This window comes from Cupressus sempervirens, chromosome 3 (genome assembly GCF_028749045.1).
Source record: "Cupressus sempervirens isolate cs-2001-9-10 chromosome 3, ASM2874904v1, whole genome shotgun sequence".
In the NCBI taxonomy this organism is placed as follows: Eukaryota; Viridiplantae; Streptophyta; class Pinopsida; order Cupressales; family Cupressaceae; genus Cupressus; species Cupressus sempervirens.
The window spans coordinates 56,440,729-56,463,202 of record NC_143120.1 but is presented as its reverse complement, the minus strand read 5'-3'; the positions used below and the strand labels follow the sequence as shown (position 1 = coordinate 56,463,202).

At 33.4% G+C, this 22,474-nt stretch overlaps 1 protein-coding gene across 3 annotated transcripts in view; it reads left to right on the top strand.

Annotated features, from left to right (window-relative positions):
• Window positions 1-22,474, top strand: part of LOC149564756 (MADS-box transcription factor 14-like) — a 315,466-nt gene that overhangs the window by 110,077 nt on the left and 182,915 nt on the right. For all 3 annotated transcript variants that reach the window (XR_016361930.1, XM_089818348.1, XM_089818347.1), the window contains exons 3-5: window positions 10,320-10,381; window positions 10,480-10,579; window positions 10,754-10,795. Coding sequence is in view for 2 of the 3 variants with exons in the window: in XM_089818348.1 (XP_089674474.1) it covers window positions 10,320-10,381; window positions 10,480-10,579; window positions 10,754-10,795 (204 nt within the window). In the remaining variant the exon portion in view is untranslated. The remainder of the gene's footprint in view (window positions 1-10,319; window positions 10,382-10,479; window positions 10,580-10,753; window positions 10,796-22,474) is intronic.

The window sequence follows — 22,474 nt, the reverse complement described above, 5'->3', positions numbered from 1 at the left end:
GAGAAATTATCTCCAGATTGAGATCTAACTTTTATTTACACAATAACACATGCATCTGCATTTAGTTCAAAAAGAAATATTGATTTTTTAAATTTTTTTTTTTTTCAGCTACTATAATCAAAATGAACTTTTCTTTTCTCTATATGAAATCTACATTTCATTAACACATTAACTTTCATGGGTCTATCTCTTCAAAGACAATATTAACACATAGTTGAAGTAATAACTAAAGAGATAGTAACACACATCTTTAGAAACACTTGTATTTGTAATCATTTTAAGAACCTTTTTCTATGTGAGTGTGTGAATTCCATTACCATTCTATAGTTTTACAATGTTAGGCTACCTCTCTCCGACAATATTCCCCCTTTCTGATAATGTGTCATTCCCTCTGTTCATTCATAGGAACAACACCAAATATCAGTCCATCATATATCATAATCAAAATCAATTTTCTAATGAAATATAAAATCAAATACTTCCTTATCTCAAAAGTCTCAAAATTTCACATGATATCACACACATACCTGTGCACTTACCATACCTTGGCATCACTTGTGGATTTTTCCTTGCTGTTAGGTACTTCTTATCCACATCCTGCCATACTAAGTAGTATCTCAAGGAGATTAAGTCAAATATTAGTAGTCAAAATTTTGTTCAACTTTATGACTTCTTAAGTCAACATATAATCACATACCATATGTACCATATGTACCATACATACCATCTAACATGTGCTTGCTAAGTGAGTAATTGTCCACATCAATAGACCAGTGTCCACAAAACATAATCAAGTAATGCAATCTCATTACATTTAAGTAATCCTCATTTAATCATTAGGAAAAATAATGAGATGCACATATAAAATCATCATTGTAATCATTAACATTTAATCATCATTATGCATCTTAATGCATCATATAGCTCCGAATTAACAACATATATTTAACCAATATTATAGATAGATCAAGGATAGAAAGTCACACAATCAAATGTTTCAAGAAACATTAACCCAAGTTCTACATCAATAGATAGTACAACGAAATTCAAAACACACATGTCAACCAAAGGGTCTAAGTTGGGTGCATAATAGCTAAGTCTATGTTGAACACCATATCGACTAGGAGTCAAATAGATAACTCAAGATTATCAAATTGTTGATTTTCATTCATTGACTAAATAAAATAATTCAGCAACTTTCTATAAATAGAATTCACATGCATGGTGGATCATCACATATACCAAAATATTATTAAAATAGATAAAAGATGAATCTATACATACCCGGCTGCATCCTCATAGGAAGACCATATTTTCATACACTTTCCACATAGGCCCAAAAAGTCAAATTAGGTTAGTCAAAAGTCATCTAAGTAGATACAATATCTTCCAATTAAGTTTGCAACTTTATTCTACTTCCCAACTTACATGTCAAAATGATAGGTGCAAATAAAGTTATGTTTCATAACCAATTATCGACCAAGTTGTCGAACACAACATCTCATCACATGACTATGCCATAAATGAAAATATTAGAAGAAGTTGACCATATCTTGTTAAGAATACATTATCATTTGCAAGGTTCACATAAATAAGGAAACTATAGCTTGATGAGTTAACACTTGTTTCACTGCCATAATCAAGGATTAACAATAATTATCCATTTACAAATGTAACACGACATTATCCAAGGAATCCATCCATCAAAAGCATGATTTACTAAATATATGAAGTATAATGTAAAGCATCATACCTCAATGGGCATCATAGAAAATGTTGACCTACACGTCAAACATGGAACAATAAGCACATCGTGAAGGCGGAATGTCATCTATCATATGTTCAGCACCATTAAGTATATCATCTAGGTATACTTGCCAATCACCTGCAATGATTAGTAATCCAATTTTTATAAAGTGAGTGACCTTAGGCTCTCATGCCCATTTTGTCACCATAGCAAAGAACCAACTAGACTAACTTTGCCACATAAACTTCAACCAGAAAAATGCGGAAGAAACTATTCACATATAAATAAGTACATCTCAAATGACGAGCTGGGAAATCAAACTAAGATGACTTTCCAAAAAAAAAAGTACATCTCAAATGACGAGCTGGGCAATCAAACTGAGATGACTTCCCAAATAAATAAGTACATCTCAAATGACGAGCTGGGCAATCTAACTGAGATGACTTATCAATGAGCTCTCTAGTGGTTCCAGTCTCCAAAAGCTATAGGACGTCTCCCACCTGCTTCCCGAGATGGAAGTCGAAGAATTCCTCGACCCTAACACGAGAAGCCTAACTTCCCAGAACAAGATGGATCGGATGGATCTGGTGCGACCGTGTAACATTTCTACATTGCAACCATGTGCCTAGTAGTCTAAACACGGAATGTAGTTGGGAAATAAATAACTACATATCTACACATATGTTGTAAAAGAAAGAGAATTCCAAATAGGTATAACTATGTGTCACATATACAGTATTTGGAAAAATTAAAATGGCTTGGCCACGCACTTTCAAAATCCAGAATTACCTGTAGAAGAAACAAGAACAGACATGTATCCATTCTATAGAACTGGCAAATAGGGAAACTAAACATGAAGATATCAACCTATCTGTCCCATAATTGCTACATTACACCCTTCCATGAAGGAAAATACACAACATCTAACCTTCCCTGTTTGTCCAAATTCGGTAAACACACTGGAAGGTAAGCTTTCCAAAATAATAAAATATCATAAGATAAATATAAAAGGAAGAATGGCATGTTCTTCACAATCTACTCCCCTGCAATCCTATCAATGCTCCACAATGAACATCATAGATTAAATCACTTCCAAATCATAGGACTAGCATCATCAAAACACACACACACACCCTAGCCACCTCAAAATCAAAGAAATCTTAAAACAAGATTCATAATTCTTAAGTAAAAGTCCAAAAAGGAGATACAACCAAAATAAAAGTGAACAAGAGTCAAGTAAATAGCTCAGATAAGAAATTGGTGGCTTGGTGGTCACAAAAAAATAAAAATAAATTTCAAGCTAGTCCTTCATCACATCCAACTCATGAAAAAACGAACATAATAATAAAATGAAAACCAAATTCACTTAAAGCACAATGACTCTCACTAGTCACCAAGAGGGAGTAGATGTTTAACGACACCTTGCATCCAAGGGTCGCTAAGAACATAACCAAACTTCTCATGCATCACATGAAATTTATCTTGTTAGTCACATATTTCTAAATGCATAATGGAACATGCAATAGTTTGCAAATAAAATCCATGTTCTTCCTTCTTAGCATATTAGGTTACTCAACCAACCTCATGAATCTAGCATAAAAGAGAAAATAAATTCTTGCACCACATTTGCATCCCATATCATTTACATAAATAAAAGACATTTTTCATTGCTATCAGAAGTCAAATCTTCATTTGGTAGGCTCTCATAGCCTAGTGCAAAAGTCAACCATCCTTTGACTATCTCAATAGTTCAATTCCAATATGCTCATTATATCATCACATGGTTTAAAATACATATAATCATAAAGATATGAGGTATGCAATTTAGCAGTCATTCCATGAACTTTCCATTTTGTCAATCTTTTAAGGAATGAAATTTTTAAACTCCCAATTATGACATGCATAAGGAACATCAAATCCTTCTATGTCTAATGTAATCATAGCCAAGAGACACAATATGTAACCCATATCATCAACTCATACTATATAAAGTAAAAAAGTTGACTTACAGTTCTATGTCTAGCATAGTGAACTCAAGGCCCAAGTGTGGAACCAAGAGCTCTGATACCATATGTAAACGATTGCCCCTGCAAAACAAATGCCAAATCAGCAATCTCTATAATATGCAGAAAAATCATCGAGAGTCAAAGTCTTTTGAATATTGACTAGTCCACATTAGTCAATTAACTATTATTAACTTTACATAAATGCTCAAATTTAAAAGAAACTATAAATTCGTTACCAGATTACTAATACCATATACCAGATACCAGGTGGTAAACCATGACGACCAAGTTGAAAAGAGCTCCAAAACCTGTCTAAGAATACAAGGCGAGAATATTGTAAGAGTGCTTTTCCACCCTACCACGAAGCTCTTAAGCTTCCCCAGAATCTTTCTTGACATGAAAGATACCCAGCCCGGCAACGAGATAGTCTAAACAAGTAAAACTTAGAGGAGTAATGGAATTCGTGTTGTTAAAATAAAATTCATGGTCTAATTACCATTCACTAACACGTGGATATCTACATTAGTGTATGAAAGAAAGTCAATAACATTTCTTAATCAACATGTATAGATCTGTTTTCTATCACATTTGTATTTCCAATATGCATTATCTACATATATGCATCAGTTCAAAGTAATGTAACACTTAATGCATTTATTTTAATCTATGTCATTAAGTACAGTGTTAGTTTTAACAAGTCGTTAAAATACAAATGACAAGGAGATGTTATCAAAATTCCTCATGCTTCTCATAATATTCTTGAGAAATAAATAACAAAGACTCATATCCTTCTTTCCTGGTTTATCAGATGGAAGCATACTTTCAATTTCTATGCCATTAGGAACTTTCATCCATTTTGAACAACTTTATTTCCAAGTAAAAACATATGCAGTGTTAGGAAAACATTTGTTTATTTTTATGGAATGCCATATCCATAGTTTGAATTATATTAACATTTGTTTTCATCTACTAGCAAGAATACTTTCTTCAAATAAAATAATACATAGCTATGACAGTCCTACTCACTTCCTGTATGTCTAAGTTGCCTTTAGACATCACTAACTTCAATAATAATTGTTCTCTACTGTTCATGCATAGCCAGCTCATTGACACATCCAACAAGTAATAATAAATAAATGTGTGTGATGAATTTCACCATCTAGGAAATGAAACATAAGGAGTTTTTCTATAAAAAAATATTTTAAACTGTTATAAAGAGGGACAGTAGCTGCAACTTATTGAACACAACATTGGAGATCAAATCCAACATTTACCATGCTTGAATGCTAAATTTAGATTTTTATATTTGATTGATACCAAGTTAATGGTGATCCTCTCTTTCAAGAATAGAATAGTTGAGGAGATTGTTTCAATAGAATAATTCCACTCATTAGCAACAAGAAATCTGACTTCATATGAATAAAAGACTTGCTTCTAGACATCGAATGAGACAGCCAATAAAGAGAGAATGGTCACAGTATTTTGGATAACACACAATACTAGGATAATCCTATTTATACTCTTTGAGCTAGATGACCCATATCCTATTCATAGATAATCGGCTAAAGGGGAAGAAAAGGAACATTCATGTTATAGTATAGAATCTTCACCGTTTCCCTAATGTATTTCTGTTCAATTAAACATTTATAACAAGTATTGTGGATTAATAGGCCACACAATCAATTCATGTACTAGACTGAACTATAAGTTACATGCACACTGCAAGTTTTCCATTTATAAAGAAATGATTTCTAACTCTATAAAATGATATCCAATCCATTAGTCATACGGCAAAAGATCATCAAGAATGGCGTTTAGTTGTTTGATGATAATAGTTGGGGTAACGGTAATGTTCTATCTTCTCAATTGAAACCATAAATTTAGTCATCCCCACAGCCGGAAATCAAAGACAACATCATTTATCTTGTATTGGAAAACACACATTTCATCATTTTGCAAGGGAAAATTAGAAATTTTAACAAAAGATTAGTTCCTGGTAATACTCGCGGTTATCAATATCTCCTCTTGTGACGCTGCCTTCCTTGGCATATGCGTTCGGCTATCGTAGGGAGCCCAAATGAGATCATTGGAATCATAAGCAATGTAAGTGGCACAAGCGTTTCTCAGTATATTAGAAAAGTTGAGATCATTAGTCTTCAAGAAAGCCTCCACAACTTTAAGAGAAGAAGCCACACCAATATCAATAGTCCCAAGCTTCAGATACATGAGAGGCCCGTACTGCTTGGATAGATGATAGAGGGAGCTATGAGGTATGGTGTCCAACAAGGAAGACTGCCGATGACCGGCCATGCCAGTTGCTGCCTCTGCTTCTGCTCCTTCCTATCGGCTGTGTTCCTCTTTGAATTTTAACAATTCCCCCGCCAGAGAAGAGCCTTATTGTGATTTGTTTCTTTCTAAGCTCTTTGTCCCATTGGAAAATCATTTTCTCAACTTGAAGCATGAAATTAATAAAAGAACCAATTTTGGTAGGTTTGTTACCCAATTATAATTAACCTCTCTTTCATCAATAATCAGTTATATCTCTTGTAATTGTCTCCACCCAAAATTAATGTTTTTCTCCCAACTTCTCATAACGGTTCATTTAATAATAATACAGTATAACTAATCTACGTGGCACAAAAACTATCCATTCTATCGGGTTGTGGAGACATGGGTTATGACACCATTCCAATTCTAGGCATTGAAAATCCATTCGCCATAGATCAAGCTAGTGCATATTTGTGGTTATCATTGTACTAGCGGTGGTGGAAGCTGTTGGGATTTGATCCTCTAGTACCTGTGCCTTGACCACCACTAAATCCTAGAGAGAAATCTTGCTCATGTACCACTCGCCCTTGTCGACAATTGGAAAGAGGAGGTTACAGACACAACCCACTCTAGAATCTCTCATCGTTTCTCATCGAAGCTGAAAAGCAGTTCATCATCATGATAGAGCTCTGTATACTAACAACGCCAATATTGTATAGAGACGTTTATCACAGTAATTGACTACTCAAGTTGATGACACAAAATCTATAGTTGTTGCATGGTGGAACCATGTTTTTTGATGAAGAAGACATATTGACACTTGATAGAAAATAAAAGTTAGGAAGAAATGCTAACAATGAATCCAATACAATGTTAAAATTGATGAGAATTTTCTTTCACAAAAAAAAGAAAAGAGTGCCAGGATAAATTCAAATCTTCAATGAAAAAATAAAAATTAGTTGTAGAGAATTCTGTTTGAAAAGAAATATTTTGTAAGACTATAGTTATAGAGGATTTTTCACTATTTTCAAAAGGCAAACTAATGTTAAAATGGTAACTAAAAACTTTAGTCTCCTGCCTTTTAGGCAGGGACTAAAAATCCCATTATCTTACCTAAATTTTCTTACATAAAACACTATAAATCTTTGTCCATTCCATTATACCTAGTTACTTTGTAAAAGCTAGAGTTGGGATGAGACATCATGTCATGAGAGATATTTAGCGAAGGATTTTTTCTCATATACACATCATTGAGCATAGATTACTGAAACAAGAAGTGAATCAAGACCATGATAAAACTTTTAATTTTCTTACTAGCTGTTATGTGAAAGTTTTAATTTCATACTTATGTAATAATAGGACATTGAGTGGAAAAATAAATAAAGAGAATTGCACAAGAGAACACTATATTGACATGGTAATGTTAATGACGGATAAACGATAATGATAAATATCACAATAGGGGACAAGTAAACAACATTTTATTTGGGTAGCACAAAGTACAACTATAAGGGTCCCTTTGGTAGTCAGAATTTGATGGGAATAAGAAAATCTGATTTCTAGAATTCAGATATATAGCATTTGGTTGTAAACATGAAAAAGTAGAATTAGACTTTATTAAATCTAATTTTAGCCCAAAATGAGCATAGCGGAATTCCTACATAAAAGGTATAGGAATAGTCTATTCCTATTCCATTTTCGTAAAACTAAATTTTATATCTCGTCTGTCCGATTGTAGGTGCATAAGCCAAATTTTTGGAGGGAAGCTATTTTTTTGGTGAAATGTGGTTAGACATAGAGGCATAGTTGGGGAGTTTAAGAAGATTTTTCTTAAATGTACTGAGTAAGCCCAACTCCAAAAAGACTCCTTGATGTCATTTGATGCTCGAATTATTTAAATTTAAAAAAAATAAAATTATTCCAATTACAATTTTAATTCTTGGAACCGAATATAGAATATTCATCTTTTGACTCCTCTTCCAGTTCAACCAAATAGTCTTAAAATGGGCTTATTTCAACATTACTGAATGTCACATTCAACAATTACTGCAACCGAATGGACCCTAGGGATGAATGATAGAGTTAGAAAATCATGAAAGACATCTAATGTTGTTTCAATACACATGCCTAACACAGAAACTTTGACATAAACTTTATGGATCTCTTCTCTTTTGTGTAGAATCCACTATATGTATCAATAATTTATCCCTAGTACGAAAGGAAAAAAAAGGAATATCGCATAATAAATTTGAAAAGAAAATCTTCTATCGATTTAGAAAATATGACAACATGAAACATATCCAAGTAAAAAATCCATGCATGTAATCTTTTGATATCCCTCTTTCCTTCACAAGTATACAAAAAGTTTGTTAAATTTATTTAGTCTTGGTTTGTGTGAATGAACTTCTCTATATTGTGCATACTTGTTTGAATTTGTAGTATTATAAGCTATTTGATATTCAATAAATATAGTTATAATTTTTTATTAGTACTTGCCATAGGCTAAGTACTAGTGTTATATTTTTCAAATTGTTTGCTTTAAGGAGTTATTAACACAAGTTCTAATACACCAATCATATTTATTTTATTTGTTTCTTTTTAAAAATTACATCACAATTATCTGACTCTATAATTTTTCTATATTAATTTTCTAACTTTTAATTGGTTGGTTCAATTGAAGTCTTATATGGATTTATGAGTCTTCAATTTATATATATTAATTATATTATTATATTAATAAAATATTATTTAAACTTTATTGTATTTTATCATTGTAATTTTTTGAGTTATTTTTAACTTTTCTAATTATAGATTTTTAAGATTAATTTTTACCATTAAATCACTATAATAAAATATAATATATATTTATATTATCTAATCTTTTATCAAATTTTATTGTTGATCCTGTATCCTACCCTTTTTTAAAGTTTTGAATGACTGGAAATGGTCTATTCATCAATTTTTAAAAAAATTATTGATTATTATAAAATAATATTGCTTTGATATTATAATTTATTATATAATAGTACCATATGATAAACAATAGGTAATATCAATAAATAATTATATTTCTAGATAAAATTATAAATATACTTATATCAAAACCTTAAAGAGTCACTATGTGGGCCTTGTTTAAATCATGGTTTATATACTATGTAAGATAGATAATTGTATGGAAATAAATCTCATAAGTAGAAACTAATTCATTTACCATTTACGATTGCTTTATTTACCGCCATCTTTTATATTTGACTATCATTTGTAATTGTTTTACAAATATATTAAAAAAATCTTGGAGTAGAATGGTTATTATATTGCTAGTCTATAAAAAATTTTACATTTGAAAAATAAACTACTAATTTAGATACATTTTTATTACATCTATAAAATTTTAAATAAAAATCTTAAATCATTCTCTATTTTAAAATAATGTTTATTCATTTGAAACTCCAAACTTCATCACAATTAATTTCCTCTAATTTGAAAGGCACAATTAATTTACTTTAATTTGAGAAGCAACACTGAATTTAACAAACACAACCAATTTTTTTATTTTATTTTTTTAAATAGTTTTTTTTTTAGGGATGAGTCATTGCGCTTAGATAACCCATACACAATATGACTGTTTAGAAGTAATTTTTTAAATCTTAAGTTTTTGGGAAAATTCTTTTAAGAAAAAATACTCGAAAAAGTTCTAATGCCAAAAGGATTTTCTTTTATGAAAGATTTAATGAATATATTGTTGAAGGAAATGCGTTAGTTTTTAAGAGAACTCAACATTTTTTATGGCAGTCATCTCTATGTTAGAGTTGGCAAATATTTGTATACATTTTACAACAGCAACAAAAGAATATTAGTGAACTGTATGTACAAAATATCGGCCAGTGTTAAACATCACACAATAAGGAAGAAATCAACCTTGGAAAAGTAAGTCAAACTTTGACTATTTAACACTTTTGCACTAGGAATCAAGCCTAGTGTGTGATGTTTAAGCCGTTCGCAAAATATTTGTATCTAAATTTTAGACATTTTATATTTTTCTAATCTATAAAGAAGATTGCTTTCAATACATTTATACATTATAGTTATTCGAGGTGTGATGTTTAAGCCGTTCGCAAAATATTTGTATCTAAATTTTAGACATTTTATATTTTTCTAATCTATAAAGAAGATTGCTTTCAATACATTTATACATTTATTTGAAATAGTTATTCGTAGATAATGAAACTATTAACATTTTCTTTTGAATCAAGGCAAATTTGCAAAGAAATTATTATTGACATTTTACTTTAAAACAGTCACTGTGTTTGGAATTGGAGGTTTTACAGAAAAGAATTCTACAATTGGAAAAAGCGTACAAGTAAGTATTCTAAATTAATGATATATTTTTTAATTTATATTTTCAAATTTAAATATTAGTGTATCTTATTTGGTACTGAGAAATATTTTGTATTACAGACATATGATTGGCGAAGATTTAGAATTGTTAAATTTCAAGAACTTGCAACATCTTGAGAGGAAAATTAATCTCGGAGTAAGGAAAATACACTCAAAGAAGGTAAATGATAATCCAACTTTTAAATTTCATGAATATCGTTTTAGTCTAACATGAACTTTTGCTTTTAAAAAAAAAAAAAAAAAATCATATTGAGGGACAAAATTGCATTATGTCCTACATTGCATTTAAGCAATATTATAGTCTTATGGACAACGTGATATATGAATATTGCAGGAGAAAATGTCGCTCGAGCATGTTCGATCTCTAAAGGTCAAGGTAGAACATTATCACCTTATGAATATGATATTATTCTTTAATATTTTTATTGGTTTTATTTAAAAACTAATGAAAGAGGTCGTACCTTTATATTCTTTAACGGAGAATGTTTGGTAGGTCTTCAGTTTTTTTAAAGGGATCTTGATAAGTGAGAAGTAAAGTACCATAACAATTATAATCTATTTAATTGGCCAATCTAACATTCTTTTATAAGGTAAATATTGTTTTAAAATAATTCAAAGAATTTATATAAAAATAGTAGAAATAATAGTAAACTTTGAAATACAAAGTTTTATATTGAAATAGTATACGAAAATAGTTGACAAGTAGTGGTAGAGTACACTAAAATGATCGTTTAATGGTGGACAAGGAGAACAATAGGTTTCAATATAAGCAGTGTTAAATTAATGTAATTTGATTCCAAAGTATTGTAGAGAGATAAATGTATCTTTCGAATCAATTAAATTAAAATTCTCATGATGACAACTAAGTTTTAGTATTATTTACCTTCAATTACAAGAGCTCAAGAGGTCTTTAAAAATGTCTCTTGCAAAGGCTTCTCCCCATTTTTAAAATATATTTTGATAGCAATACAAGAGATCAAAAGGTATGCACTTAATCCTTACTATACACTATTTTGTTTATTCTAAGTATCGTTGATGCCATAAAATTATTACACTTTACATACTTACAAATGTCAAGGTTATTCCCAACATGACAATGGATTACTTTTTCTAATATAAACACTTTCTTCTTCCTAGGCTTTATACTAACGTGCAGTGAAATAAATGCTATAACTTAGTTGAGGACTTGTGAGAACATAATTGTCAGTATTTTAGATTTGATCTCATATACTCAACTAGGAGTATTCAAGGTTTTACACGATGACATGAAACCCTTGTGGACTCCTAGGCTTCTTTGAGATGAAGAACAAAAAGTAAAAATAGGTCAAACTATTTATTAAAATTGACTTTTTTGTAGGATAGTGTGAATTGACAATGTTGTGATCGCAGCATAAGGTCAACTTGTCAATGCATGTGATCTATAGCTCTCCCTCGAATAGGCAATTTTGATGTGGTGTGGCCTTGTATCTTCTTCTAGACGCCAAAATGTGATACAGGAGCATCTTGGGTCGCCTTATTATCCTGCTCAATTTTTTTTCATTTTGCAAGTTGGTGCCAAGTTACTGTAGCACTCTTCATGTGTTGAGCTATTGTAGCACTTGGTTGGTGTCGAGTTACTGTAGCACTCTTCATGTGCCTAGTTACTGTAGCACTCTTGATGTGCCAAGTTATTGTAGCACTTAGTTGGTGCTGAGTTATTGCAGCACTTAGTTGGTGCCAAGTTAGTATAGCACTTAGCTAGTGAGAAGTTATTGTAGCGCTCTTCATGTGCCGAGTTACCTAGTGTATGCCGAGTGTCAGTAGTTGGACGTGATTCTGTGAGCCGACTTGTGAGATTTATTTTTGATCGTGACATTTATGTTAAGATCTTTTCTTGGGATGTGTCCAGACCATTGTTGGGTCGGCCCTCCTCTTATGTAACGATTCTAGAATGATTTGTAAGCCGTTTTGGGAAGTATATATAGAGTGTTTAGGCTTAGAGTTAGGCAAGTTTTTGGGAGAAGAAGATTAGAGCAGAATTAAAAGTGCGAATTTGTAGTTGGATCTTTGAATGTGAATGTATTTGTAATTGGCCGTAACCCAGAAGGCCTTACAACTAGGCATGTATGAAGATATTTTGATGAATCAATAAAAGTATTTCACTCTTCTTCCTCCTTTGGTTGTTCTTTGTGTTTGCTTCTGTTGTGTGAACTCGTGCAGGGTGGTTTGGATAACTGGGTGAGCCTTTGGCCCTAGTTATTCACCCTTTGCCTATGTCAGAATGGTCTTGAGAGAGGGCTCTACACCTTTGTACAATCCTACAAGTAAAACATCAAACTTGGCACTCTGAAGAGTACAACTAGTCTCTTAGCATGACAATACCAAATACTTGGAATTTAGTTAAAATGGAACCTATGTGTTGTAAGGGGAGTGGAAAGGTTCTGTAAAATCTACAATCTTAAAATAATGGGTTACAATAATCTATCTTATGCCCAAGATTAGAAAAAACAATTTCGGCTTTTAGGCTTGGCTGCCCAAATTAGTCCTCCAAGTAAGGAAATTTGAACTTATTTTGAAACTTCTCCAAAGGACGTTACAAAAAAAGTGAATACTTAGACACCCTTTTGAAAGTTGTTTTAGATTCCAAGGTTTTAGACTCATAATCAATTAGATGATCACCAAACCCTAAATGTGGAAAATAATGCTAATAGGCCTAGTTGGTTATGTTTGTGAAGGAAGTCCATCCTAGTCTATTATCCAGGCTTAGCCAACAATTGAGATACTTGGAGGGATCTGTAAGAGATTAAAATCCACCATCAAACATATTTTATCCATCACCAAAGTGCCCCTGACACTTCAATGTCTGATTTTTTGAACCAAACACATAGAGATGTTTGGTCTAGGGCTAGGTTACAAAAATAGGAAACTCAATCCCGATCTCCCAATCTTGCAGAATCCTATAGTAGACCCACCTATCTTGTAATTTCCTAAGTGGCATGAAGTTCCCATAGTGGAAAAGTATGCTAGGGCATTTTTGGTGAAAACTTGCAATAGAATAAGGGTTTTGGTGCACCCAAGAAAGATGTATGAATAACTTTTGACAACGACCAGTTCAGCCCTTCAAACTAATTTCATTGGTTTCCTAGATCAACCCAAATGTTGAACCAGTCATTCATTTTCTTGTGCCAATCTATACTAGTCTATACACACGTGTTGCAACACAATTACAAGGAAAATAGGGAGTTTTTATTGATTTCAAATTGTAAGTTACATACTCTATCTTCCACCCACCTGAAAGGGCAATATGAAGACACTATAGCCATACTAGGAGCTTCCTCTAGTGTCCTAGGTGCCTAAAAGTGACTAGAAACCTAAGAGCACACCTACCCCATCTTAGGACTAAGATGTGCCTAATGACTAAAGTAAAAAACCCATGGTTTATAAAAGTACAATGGTGAATAGGCCTTACAAGTAAGCTTATTTCAAATAAAACACTAACTCTAGTAGTTACATAAGACTCTTAGGGATGAATTCCCTTGAGTGAAACTCATGAAGAGCTTCTTGTAGTAGTTGGTTTGGAGAGTTGAGGAATAGGTGCTCCTGCACCATACTCCCTTCTTTGAAAAACTCAAGTACCACTTTACAGCAGTTGTTGAAAAGATGTGACATGTTTAGCAATGTATTCTTCACTCATCCATGTAGTATCTCTATTAGGAAGACCCTTCCATCTAACCAAGTATTTGTATAGGTCTTCTACCTTGTTTGTTTAACCACCTTGTAATCTAGAATCTTATCCAACTATAATGGTTGGCTAGGTGGGAAGTCTTCAATCCATTTTTCATGTACATCATTAGTATCATGAATTAAATAATTAGTTCATACATCACCTTTGAAAGGGGTGAGATCACAAACATTTAAAATAGGAGATATTGAAATGGCTAGGGGCAATGAAATTTCATATGCATTTTCCCCAAATTTGTCCAATATCTTACATGGTCCAATCTTTCCAATCCACAATTTGGTGTGTCCCTTCGGTAGCCTTGCTTTGTTCAGATATGCCCATACTTGATCTCCTTCATTGAAAGCAATATGCATTTTCTTCTTGTCTTCTTGCTGCTTATACATTGCATTGTTCTTATTTAGCTTATCCTTCACTTGCTCATGAATCTTCTTGATCCACATGGATAGTTCTTCAGCTTGTGCACTAACTTTAAATTAATTAGGTAAAGCTCTTAACTCCATGACTCCTCTAGGATGAAGTCCATAGTTTATTTGGAATGGTGTCTTCCCTGTTGATCTGTTTATTGAGTCAATAAAGGAAAATTCTGCTTAAGGGAGGATATCATCTCATGTTTTTCCATGGTGTTTGCTTAGACACCTTAGAAGGTTCCCTAAAGACCTGTTTATCACTTCAGTCCACCCATCTGTTTGTGGATGGTAGGTAGAAGCGATATTGAGGTTTGTTTCCAACTTTTTGCATAAGGTTCTCCAAAAATGACCTTAAAATTTCTCTTTTCTTTTTGAGATAATGGATGTTGGAATTCCATGAATCTTGACCACTTCCATAAAGAATAGGTTGGCAATATGTGAACCATCATTAAAGCTTTTAAAAGGAACAAAGTGAGCCATTTTTTTGATTCAGTCAACTATGGCAAAAATACTATCAAAACCTTGTTTAGTTCTTGGGAAACCTAAAACAAAATCCATACTCACACTGCCCCATGGCGTTATTAGAATTGGCAAAGGCTGGTAAAGACCTTGGTTTATTTTGACTCCTTTGGCTCTTTGGCGAATAGTGCATGTGTCAATAATTTTCTGACATTAGTGGGTAGTTTAGGCCAATGGTAGTTTCTTCTTAGTAGTTCTATTGTCTTATCAATCCCAACGTGACCTCCTAATGCGCCACAATGAGTTTCTCTGATCAAATTTTTCCTCAAGGAGGATCTTGAAATACAAAGCTAACCTCCCTAGAAAAAAAGGTCATTTTGCAAAAAATATTTAGAGTATGTGGTGTTATAGGTATGAGATATAGTAGGGAAAACCTTATGGATGTTACCAACATCTGGATACTCTTTGTATAGGTGTTTGAATGCTTTAATTCCCATGCTTTATACCTGCATTTCTTCAACCAAATTGACTCTCCTGCTAAAAGCAATTGCTACATTGTTTGTAGTTCCTTTTTTGTGTTTTATAAAGAACATGAAGGCTTGGACTTGTTCAACTCGCTTAATATGCCTGCAACTTAACTTGTCTTGATTGTTGAGGAAACTTAGTGCATGATCATCTGTATAGAGAATGAATTATTTAGGAAGAAAGTAGTGCTTTGATTTATTGAGGGCCTAAACCATGTCATATAGTTCTTGGTGATAGGTACTATACTTCTTGGCATCATTAAGTTTTTCAGAGAAGAAGGTTACGGATCTTTCCTCTTGATTGAGGATTGTACCTATGGCAAGGTTGCTAGCATCAGTCTCCATTACAAATAACTTGTTGAAGGTAGGAAGTGCCAACATGGGGTATTGTGCTACTATTCCCTTCAAATATTCAAAAGATTCATATACTTGTGTAGTCCACTAAAATTTTATTTTCTTCCCACCTTTGATTGTATGAACTTGAAGTAAGGGTGGTCAAATGTGACTAAAATTCTTAAATTTTTTTCAATAAAATGTTGACAATCGATAGAAGCTCCTAACTTCCCCTGAGGTCTTAGGTGTTGGCCAATTGATGATAGTCTCTATGTTTTCACAATCCATTTTCAAATGACCCTTAGAGATTGCAAAACCAAAAAATGTCAACTCTATCTATAGAAATGTACATTTTTCTAGGTTCTTCTCATGCAACCTTTGAAGGGCTTGTTCCAGGTATTCCGTATATTTTTCTTGGTTCTGCTGAAGATCAATATGTCATCTATATAGAGCACAAAAAACTTGCCTATGAAGTCATGAAGCACTTCATTGATCAACCTCATGAAGGTACTAGGGGCATTGCTAGAACCAAATGGCATTGCAAGCCATTCATATAATCGTTCATTGGTTTTAAATTATGTTTTCTACTCATCTCCTTGTCTTATCCTTATCTGATGATAGCCTTATTTAAGTTCTATTTTTGAAAACTAGCATGGTCCTCGAAGTTGGTCTAATAGATCTTTAATTCTAGGTATAGGGAACCTATACTTGATTGTTTTTTTGCTTATTTCTATAGATTTAGTGCATAGTCTCCACTTTCTATCCTTTCTAGGGGCCAAAACACTAGGGACTGCACAAGGGCTGAGACTCTATTTTATGAGTCCTTTTACCAACAAATCATTGATTTGTTTAGAAACCTCTGTATTCTGATCAGAAGTGAGTTTGTAAGCAACTTTATTTGGTAGAGAAGCACCTAGTATGAAGTCTACCTAGTGTGAGATGTCCCTTAATAGTAGGAGTTCATCTAGTGTGTCCCCTACAAGTATTCCTTTAGGCTTCTGTAGTAGACCATCAACTTCTTTGGGTACTTCTTTGAAGACTGCTTTCATGTCTTGTTTGAGGATTAGGGCATACCCTATCCTAGAATCTTGTATAGTGTTTATCATTTCTTATTTTCCTACCATGATGACTAACTAGTCCTTTGGCTTCTCTTGGTGAGGGTCAGGATGAGGGATTAGGTTATACTTATGACCACTTGATTGATTTGATACTTATTAGTGACACTATCATGTTTGGTCTTTAGGTCATACTATCAAGGATTTTGTAGCAAAAGTTGATAGATATCCGTGTCTACAACATCACAAATGTAGTCTTTGATTGAAAAATCTAGCCAATCCTGTTTGTTTATAAGGGTTTGTTATCCTTTCGTTAACCAAGAGACATGGGAGGGATTTGGGTGGGGTATGTTCTCCAATTTTAGTTTTTCTATCATTTCTGATAAAGGAGCCTTGTAGGCTTCCTTGCTAACCTACATGTTGGAGTGATTTTGGTTTGTAGTTGAGGACTCGGACACCAAAGGAGTGGTACTCTATTGTTATTGGGAACATATGTGCCTCGGATCTAAACATACTTTGGGAGCTTGACATACATAGTGATGCTTGACAATGCTTGGGCGATCGACATGGTCTTGGACCTCGGCAAGGTGTTGGAGCTAGGAAATGTCTATGGAGCTCGGTGATGCTTGTGAATTTACTCATGCTCTGTTAGGCTCTGCTGACACATGGTTTGGTCTTAGTTCTTGTTGGTGACGAGTTATCTATGAGCCAAATATTAGTATTTAATTTATGTAGTGGTATTTAATTTATATTTAGCTGACTTGTGGCTCAACATATATTTAATGTGAGGGATTTAATTTAGTTTTTAATAAATTGGGTCGACTTTTGGGTTTACTGGGTAAAAGAAGGGGGTCTTGTAGAACATTTATGGGGATTAAGAGGATTGGTCTTGGAGAAGAGGATGCAAGTTTTGAAGAGCTAGTAGCTATGACTTGAGAACCAGATGATTTCTAATTGGACCTAAGTGTACAAGTGTGGATTCTTCTTGGCATTCTTGTACATTTGTAGATTTGGACTAGTTGAGATTGTGACTGAGACTGTAAGTTGGATCTTATGGGATCTTGTAGAACTAACATTGTAATTTACTATTTGTATTTGGCCCTAATTTGGAGTACAACTAGATATATTCCATGTAATCAATTATCTTATAAATAAAGAGTTGTGATTCAATATCGAATCTTGCATTGCTGTTGCTTTGTTGTTGTGTTTCCATTATGTTATTATTTTTTCGGGGCTAGGACATCTCTTTTGGTGATTCTCATGCCTTGCACTACATCATGTGGTTTCAGAGCAAGGTTTTCCTGACTGTGTAGGCAAATCAGTCAAATTGTGGTAGTTTACACTAGGATTTGTAGAGAAGATTTATATAAGTAGAGCTGAATGATCTTCTGGATTTGTGGATCTATTGCTTATGGTTTATGAAATTTTTGGAAGATGCCTTTAAGAAAATTTGACCCTAGGGAAATTGATTATCTTAGTGATGTTATGGAGGAAAGGATCTCAGAGAAGATTAGAGCAGAATTTAGATCTGACATTGCATTGATGAAGATTGACATGATTTCTGAAATTGTGAGTGTTGTTGGTGGTGTATCTAGGCATGTGGATACTGAAGTAGTTATGAAGAAGTTGATGGAGAATTTGAAGTTTCTGGATGTAGTGGTGAGGACAAATCTCATCGTGTGGAGAGACCTATTGGAATTAGGGCTAGTTAGTTTGCTAGGGCTGGATGTCATTTGAAGCTGAAGCATAAGATGGAGGTTTCTAATTTCTCAGATACTTTGACTCCAAAAGACTTGATTGATTGGATTGGTGAATTGGAAGACTACTTTGAGGTTGAGGATATTGAGTAACCACTGAGAGTGAGGTTGGTACAAACTAAGTTGAATGAACATGCTGCTCTTTGGTGGAAGGAATTGCAAATAGATAGAGAGGAGGAAGGCGAGATGAAGATCACTAGATGGAGGTTGATGGTGTCTAAGCTAAAGGCTAAGTTGATTCTTGCTAATTATGAACTTGAGTTGTTTAAAAGGTTGTAGAATCTAAAATAGAAAGATATGACTATGAAAGATTATACCTAGGAGTTCCACAAGTTGACTATTTGCTCTAGTCATAGAGAATATTCAAAGGAAAATGTAGTTCGGTCCATTAATAGTTTAAGATTAAATATTCAAGGTGAGGTTGGTATGCTGAATATTAGTTCAGTTGAGGATGCTTATTAGTATCTCTAAAGGAAAAAGATACGTTGAAGAGGAAATCTTAAGGTAATGGTAGAGGAAAGGAGAAGGAAAAACTTGTTGTTCAAAAGAAAAGGATAGGTGGATGTGGGTTTAGTGGTAATTGTTTCAAATGTGGGAAAGAAGGGCATAGATCTTTTGAATGTCCACTTGGTAGAACAACTACTATGGAGAATGAGGTTGTAGTCTAGGAGAGTCAACTTGAGCAAGAAGAGAATTGTTTAGCTCGAAGAGAACTAATTAGTCAAAGAACATTGGATTCTTGTTAGAGGACTAGTTGGTTGAGGACTTGTTGTATGTCTGGTGGAAAAGTATGCAAGGTGATTGTGGATGGTGATAGTACTAATAATCTTGTCATTGAGGAGATGATTCACAAACTTGGTTTGAAGAGAGTGAAACATCCTTATCGTTATAGGATTGGCTGGTTGCAAGGTGGTCATGCTTACAAAGTGATGGAGTAGTACCTTGTTGATTTGTAGACTGGGAAGTATAAGGATAAAGTGTTTTGTGATATTGAGGAACTGAATAGTTGTTGTTTGTTGCTTGGTAGACCTTGGTAGTATGATTGTAGGGTTGTGCATTGTTATGTCAAGAATGTGTTTACTATTGAGAAAGGTGGCAGGATGTTTCCCTTGATTTGTATATAGAATGAATGGATCGGTAGGAGAAACCTATGTGTTGGTAGCCGAGTTGAGTTGACAAATTTTGAGAATGTTGGAGATCAATATGGCACGTAGACTTATAGCATAGTGATGATGGATGTAAAGAAACAAAAGAAGAATAAGGGATATAATGTAGAAGTTGAAGGCTTGGAGGAAATATATGTGAAGAACAAGTTTGGGATTTATGTGTTGAATCACAAAAGATGTTATAGCTACTAGAAAATCTTTTCGAAGTTGGGGTGTCTGATATAGGAGAATCCTAGGATTTCTTGAAATCCTCCATGTTGGAGGTATTTTGGTTTGTACTTGTGGACTCGGTCACCAAAGGAGTCGTGCTCAATCACTATTTTGGCATAGTTTATGCTTGGGAGGTTGAGATGGTCTTTGAGCTTGAGATGCATTGTTATGCTTGGAGATGCTTGGGAGTTCGTCATGGTCTTGGAGCTCAACATGGTCTTTGAGCTCTACAATTTTTTTGGAGCTCGACGATTCTTGTGAATTTACTCAAGCTTGACTTGGTTTTGGTGACACTCATTTTGGTCTTAGTTCCTTTTGGTGCCAAATTGTTTGTAGTTTGATCGTTAGTATTTAATTTATGTAGGAATATTTAATTTGTGTTGTAGCTAGCTTATGGGTCAATATTTATTTAACGTGAGGGATTTAATTTTGTTTGTAATGAATTGGACTAACTTGAGGCTTAGTTGGGTATAAGTTGGGGGTCTTGTAGAGTCTTTATGGGGATAAAGAGGATCAGTCTTGGAGAAGAGGATGCAAATTTTGAAGAGCTAGTAGTTGCGGTTTGAGAACTAGAGGATTGCTTGGTGGATTTGAGGGTATAGGTGTGGATTCTTTTTGGTGTTCTTATCCAATTGTGAATTTGGACTAGATGAGATTGGGATTGAGATTGTTAGTTGGATCTTGTGGGATCTTCCAGAAATGATATTGTAATTTTTTGGAATGTCTTACAACACGACATATTGTATGTAATTAGTTATGTTATGAATAAAGAGCTATGATTTGGTATTAGATATTGCATTGTTGTTGATTTTTTGTTGTGTTTCCGTTGTGTGGTTATTTGGTATGGGGTTGGACATCTTCTTTGGGGATTGCTATGCCCTTAATATTGGTGTATATAGGGTTATGAATAGTCAACTTGTGGCTTTCTGAATCCTTAATCAAGTTATATTATCGTTTTTGTTTAATTAGGTAGGTAGGTTGGCCTAGGTGTTATGTAGGGTTGTGTGTATTCAACCTAAGCATAATTAGGTACATATAGGAGGTTGTGAGTCTTATTTCAATGTCATATTGTTAAGTGTGTTGTCATTGGAGATATTTGGAGGTTGCCCCCTAAAAGTGGCGTATTACTCTCAGTTATTGTCAAGTATTTATATAATATTTCATATTATTGTTTCGATTGTGCAAGTTTTTTCATTACAAGTGGTACGAGAGCATGATTTTGGCACCATAGAGGCAAGATTTTTTCTTAAGATTGGGTCGATTTTGGGAAGAGTATAACTTTCAGATTTTAGTAAATTTTTGAAATTTTTTTAAAGGGTTTTTTAAGATGATATTAAATAAGATGTAGTCCAAAATTCAATGAAATTGGAGCAAATTTGAGAAAATTATTACATAATTACTATTTCTACATAATTTATTGAGATTTTTGATATCTGTCATATCCTGCCGAATTGTAGTATAACTTGTATTGGGTTTTTGAATACATATTAGAGGAGCCTAAATTTCAAATCGTGGAGGAATTGAAGAAAAAATAAGCAAGATATTGCAAAATTAGGAAAATTTTCTCCCAAGGGAGAAAATTTGCTAGAAGAAAATTTGGATTTTTTTCTAAGTAAGGGTATATTGGCCCTAGTAAGTTAGAGTAAAAAAATAGATAAATAAATTAGAGAACTTACATTTCATTTGTGTGATTTATTTCAAAAATATTGGTTTCAATTATGACAATTCGTTTAACAGGAGGCAAAAAGAATGCTACCACACCAAGGAAATCCTCTGATCAAGATTGGGAAACAATAGAGGAAAGTAATCCCATTGAGGAACTAAGTAAGTTCAAGGAAGAGGTTAAGAGGGTTATGTGTGACCCATGAGGAGATATATTAGATACACGAGGCATGTTAAGCACCTATATGAATGAAACAAGGAAGGAGCTCTCAAGAAATCAAGGTGAAATGTTGAAGTTGACTAATAATGACACAAATTTTATTAAACCTACAGGATCTAGGATTTTTTTCCAAAGGTGGATATGTGAAAATTTGATGGCAAGGATCCTCTAACATGGATAAATCAAATGGAGAATTTTTTTGAAGTACATCAAATCCCATATGGAAAAAGGTCACAATGGCTTCGTTATATCTAGAACCAGATCAATTCATTTGGTATCATTGGCTTTGTACTCATAGGAGGAAAAACAGTCTCACTGGATGATGGTCATTTTTTACAGAATTACTCCAAGCACAATATAGGAATAGTGTGATAGAAAACTTCTTTACCCAACTAACTAAGCTTCAACAAATAAGATGAGTTAAGGATTATAATTCAAAAATCTATCCTTAAGAGTGGATACAATTACAAAAGAGAACTTGAATTATTTATTCTAGAGTGGTCTCAAGCATCACATTCAACATGAGGTATGCATGTTTTTC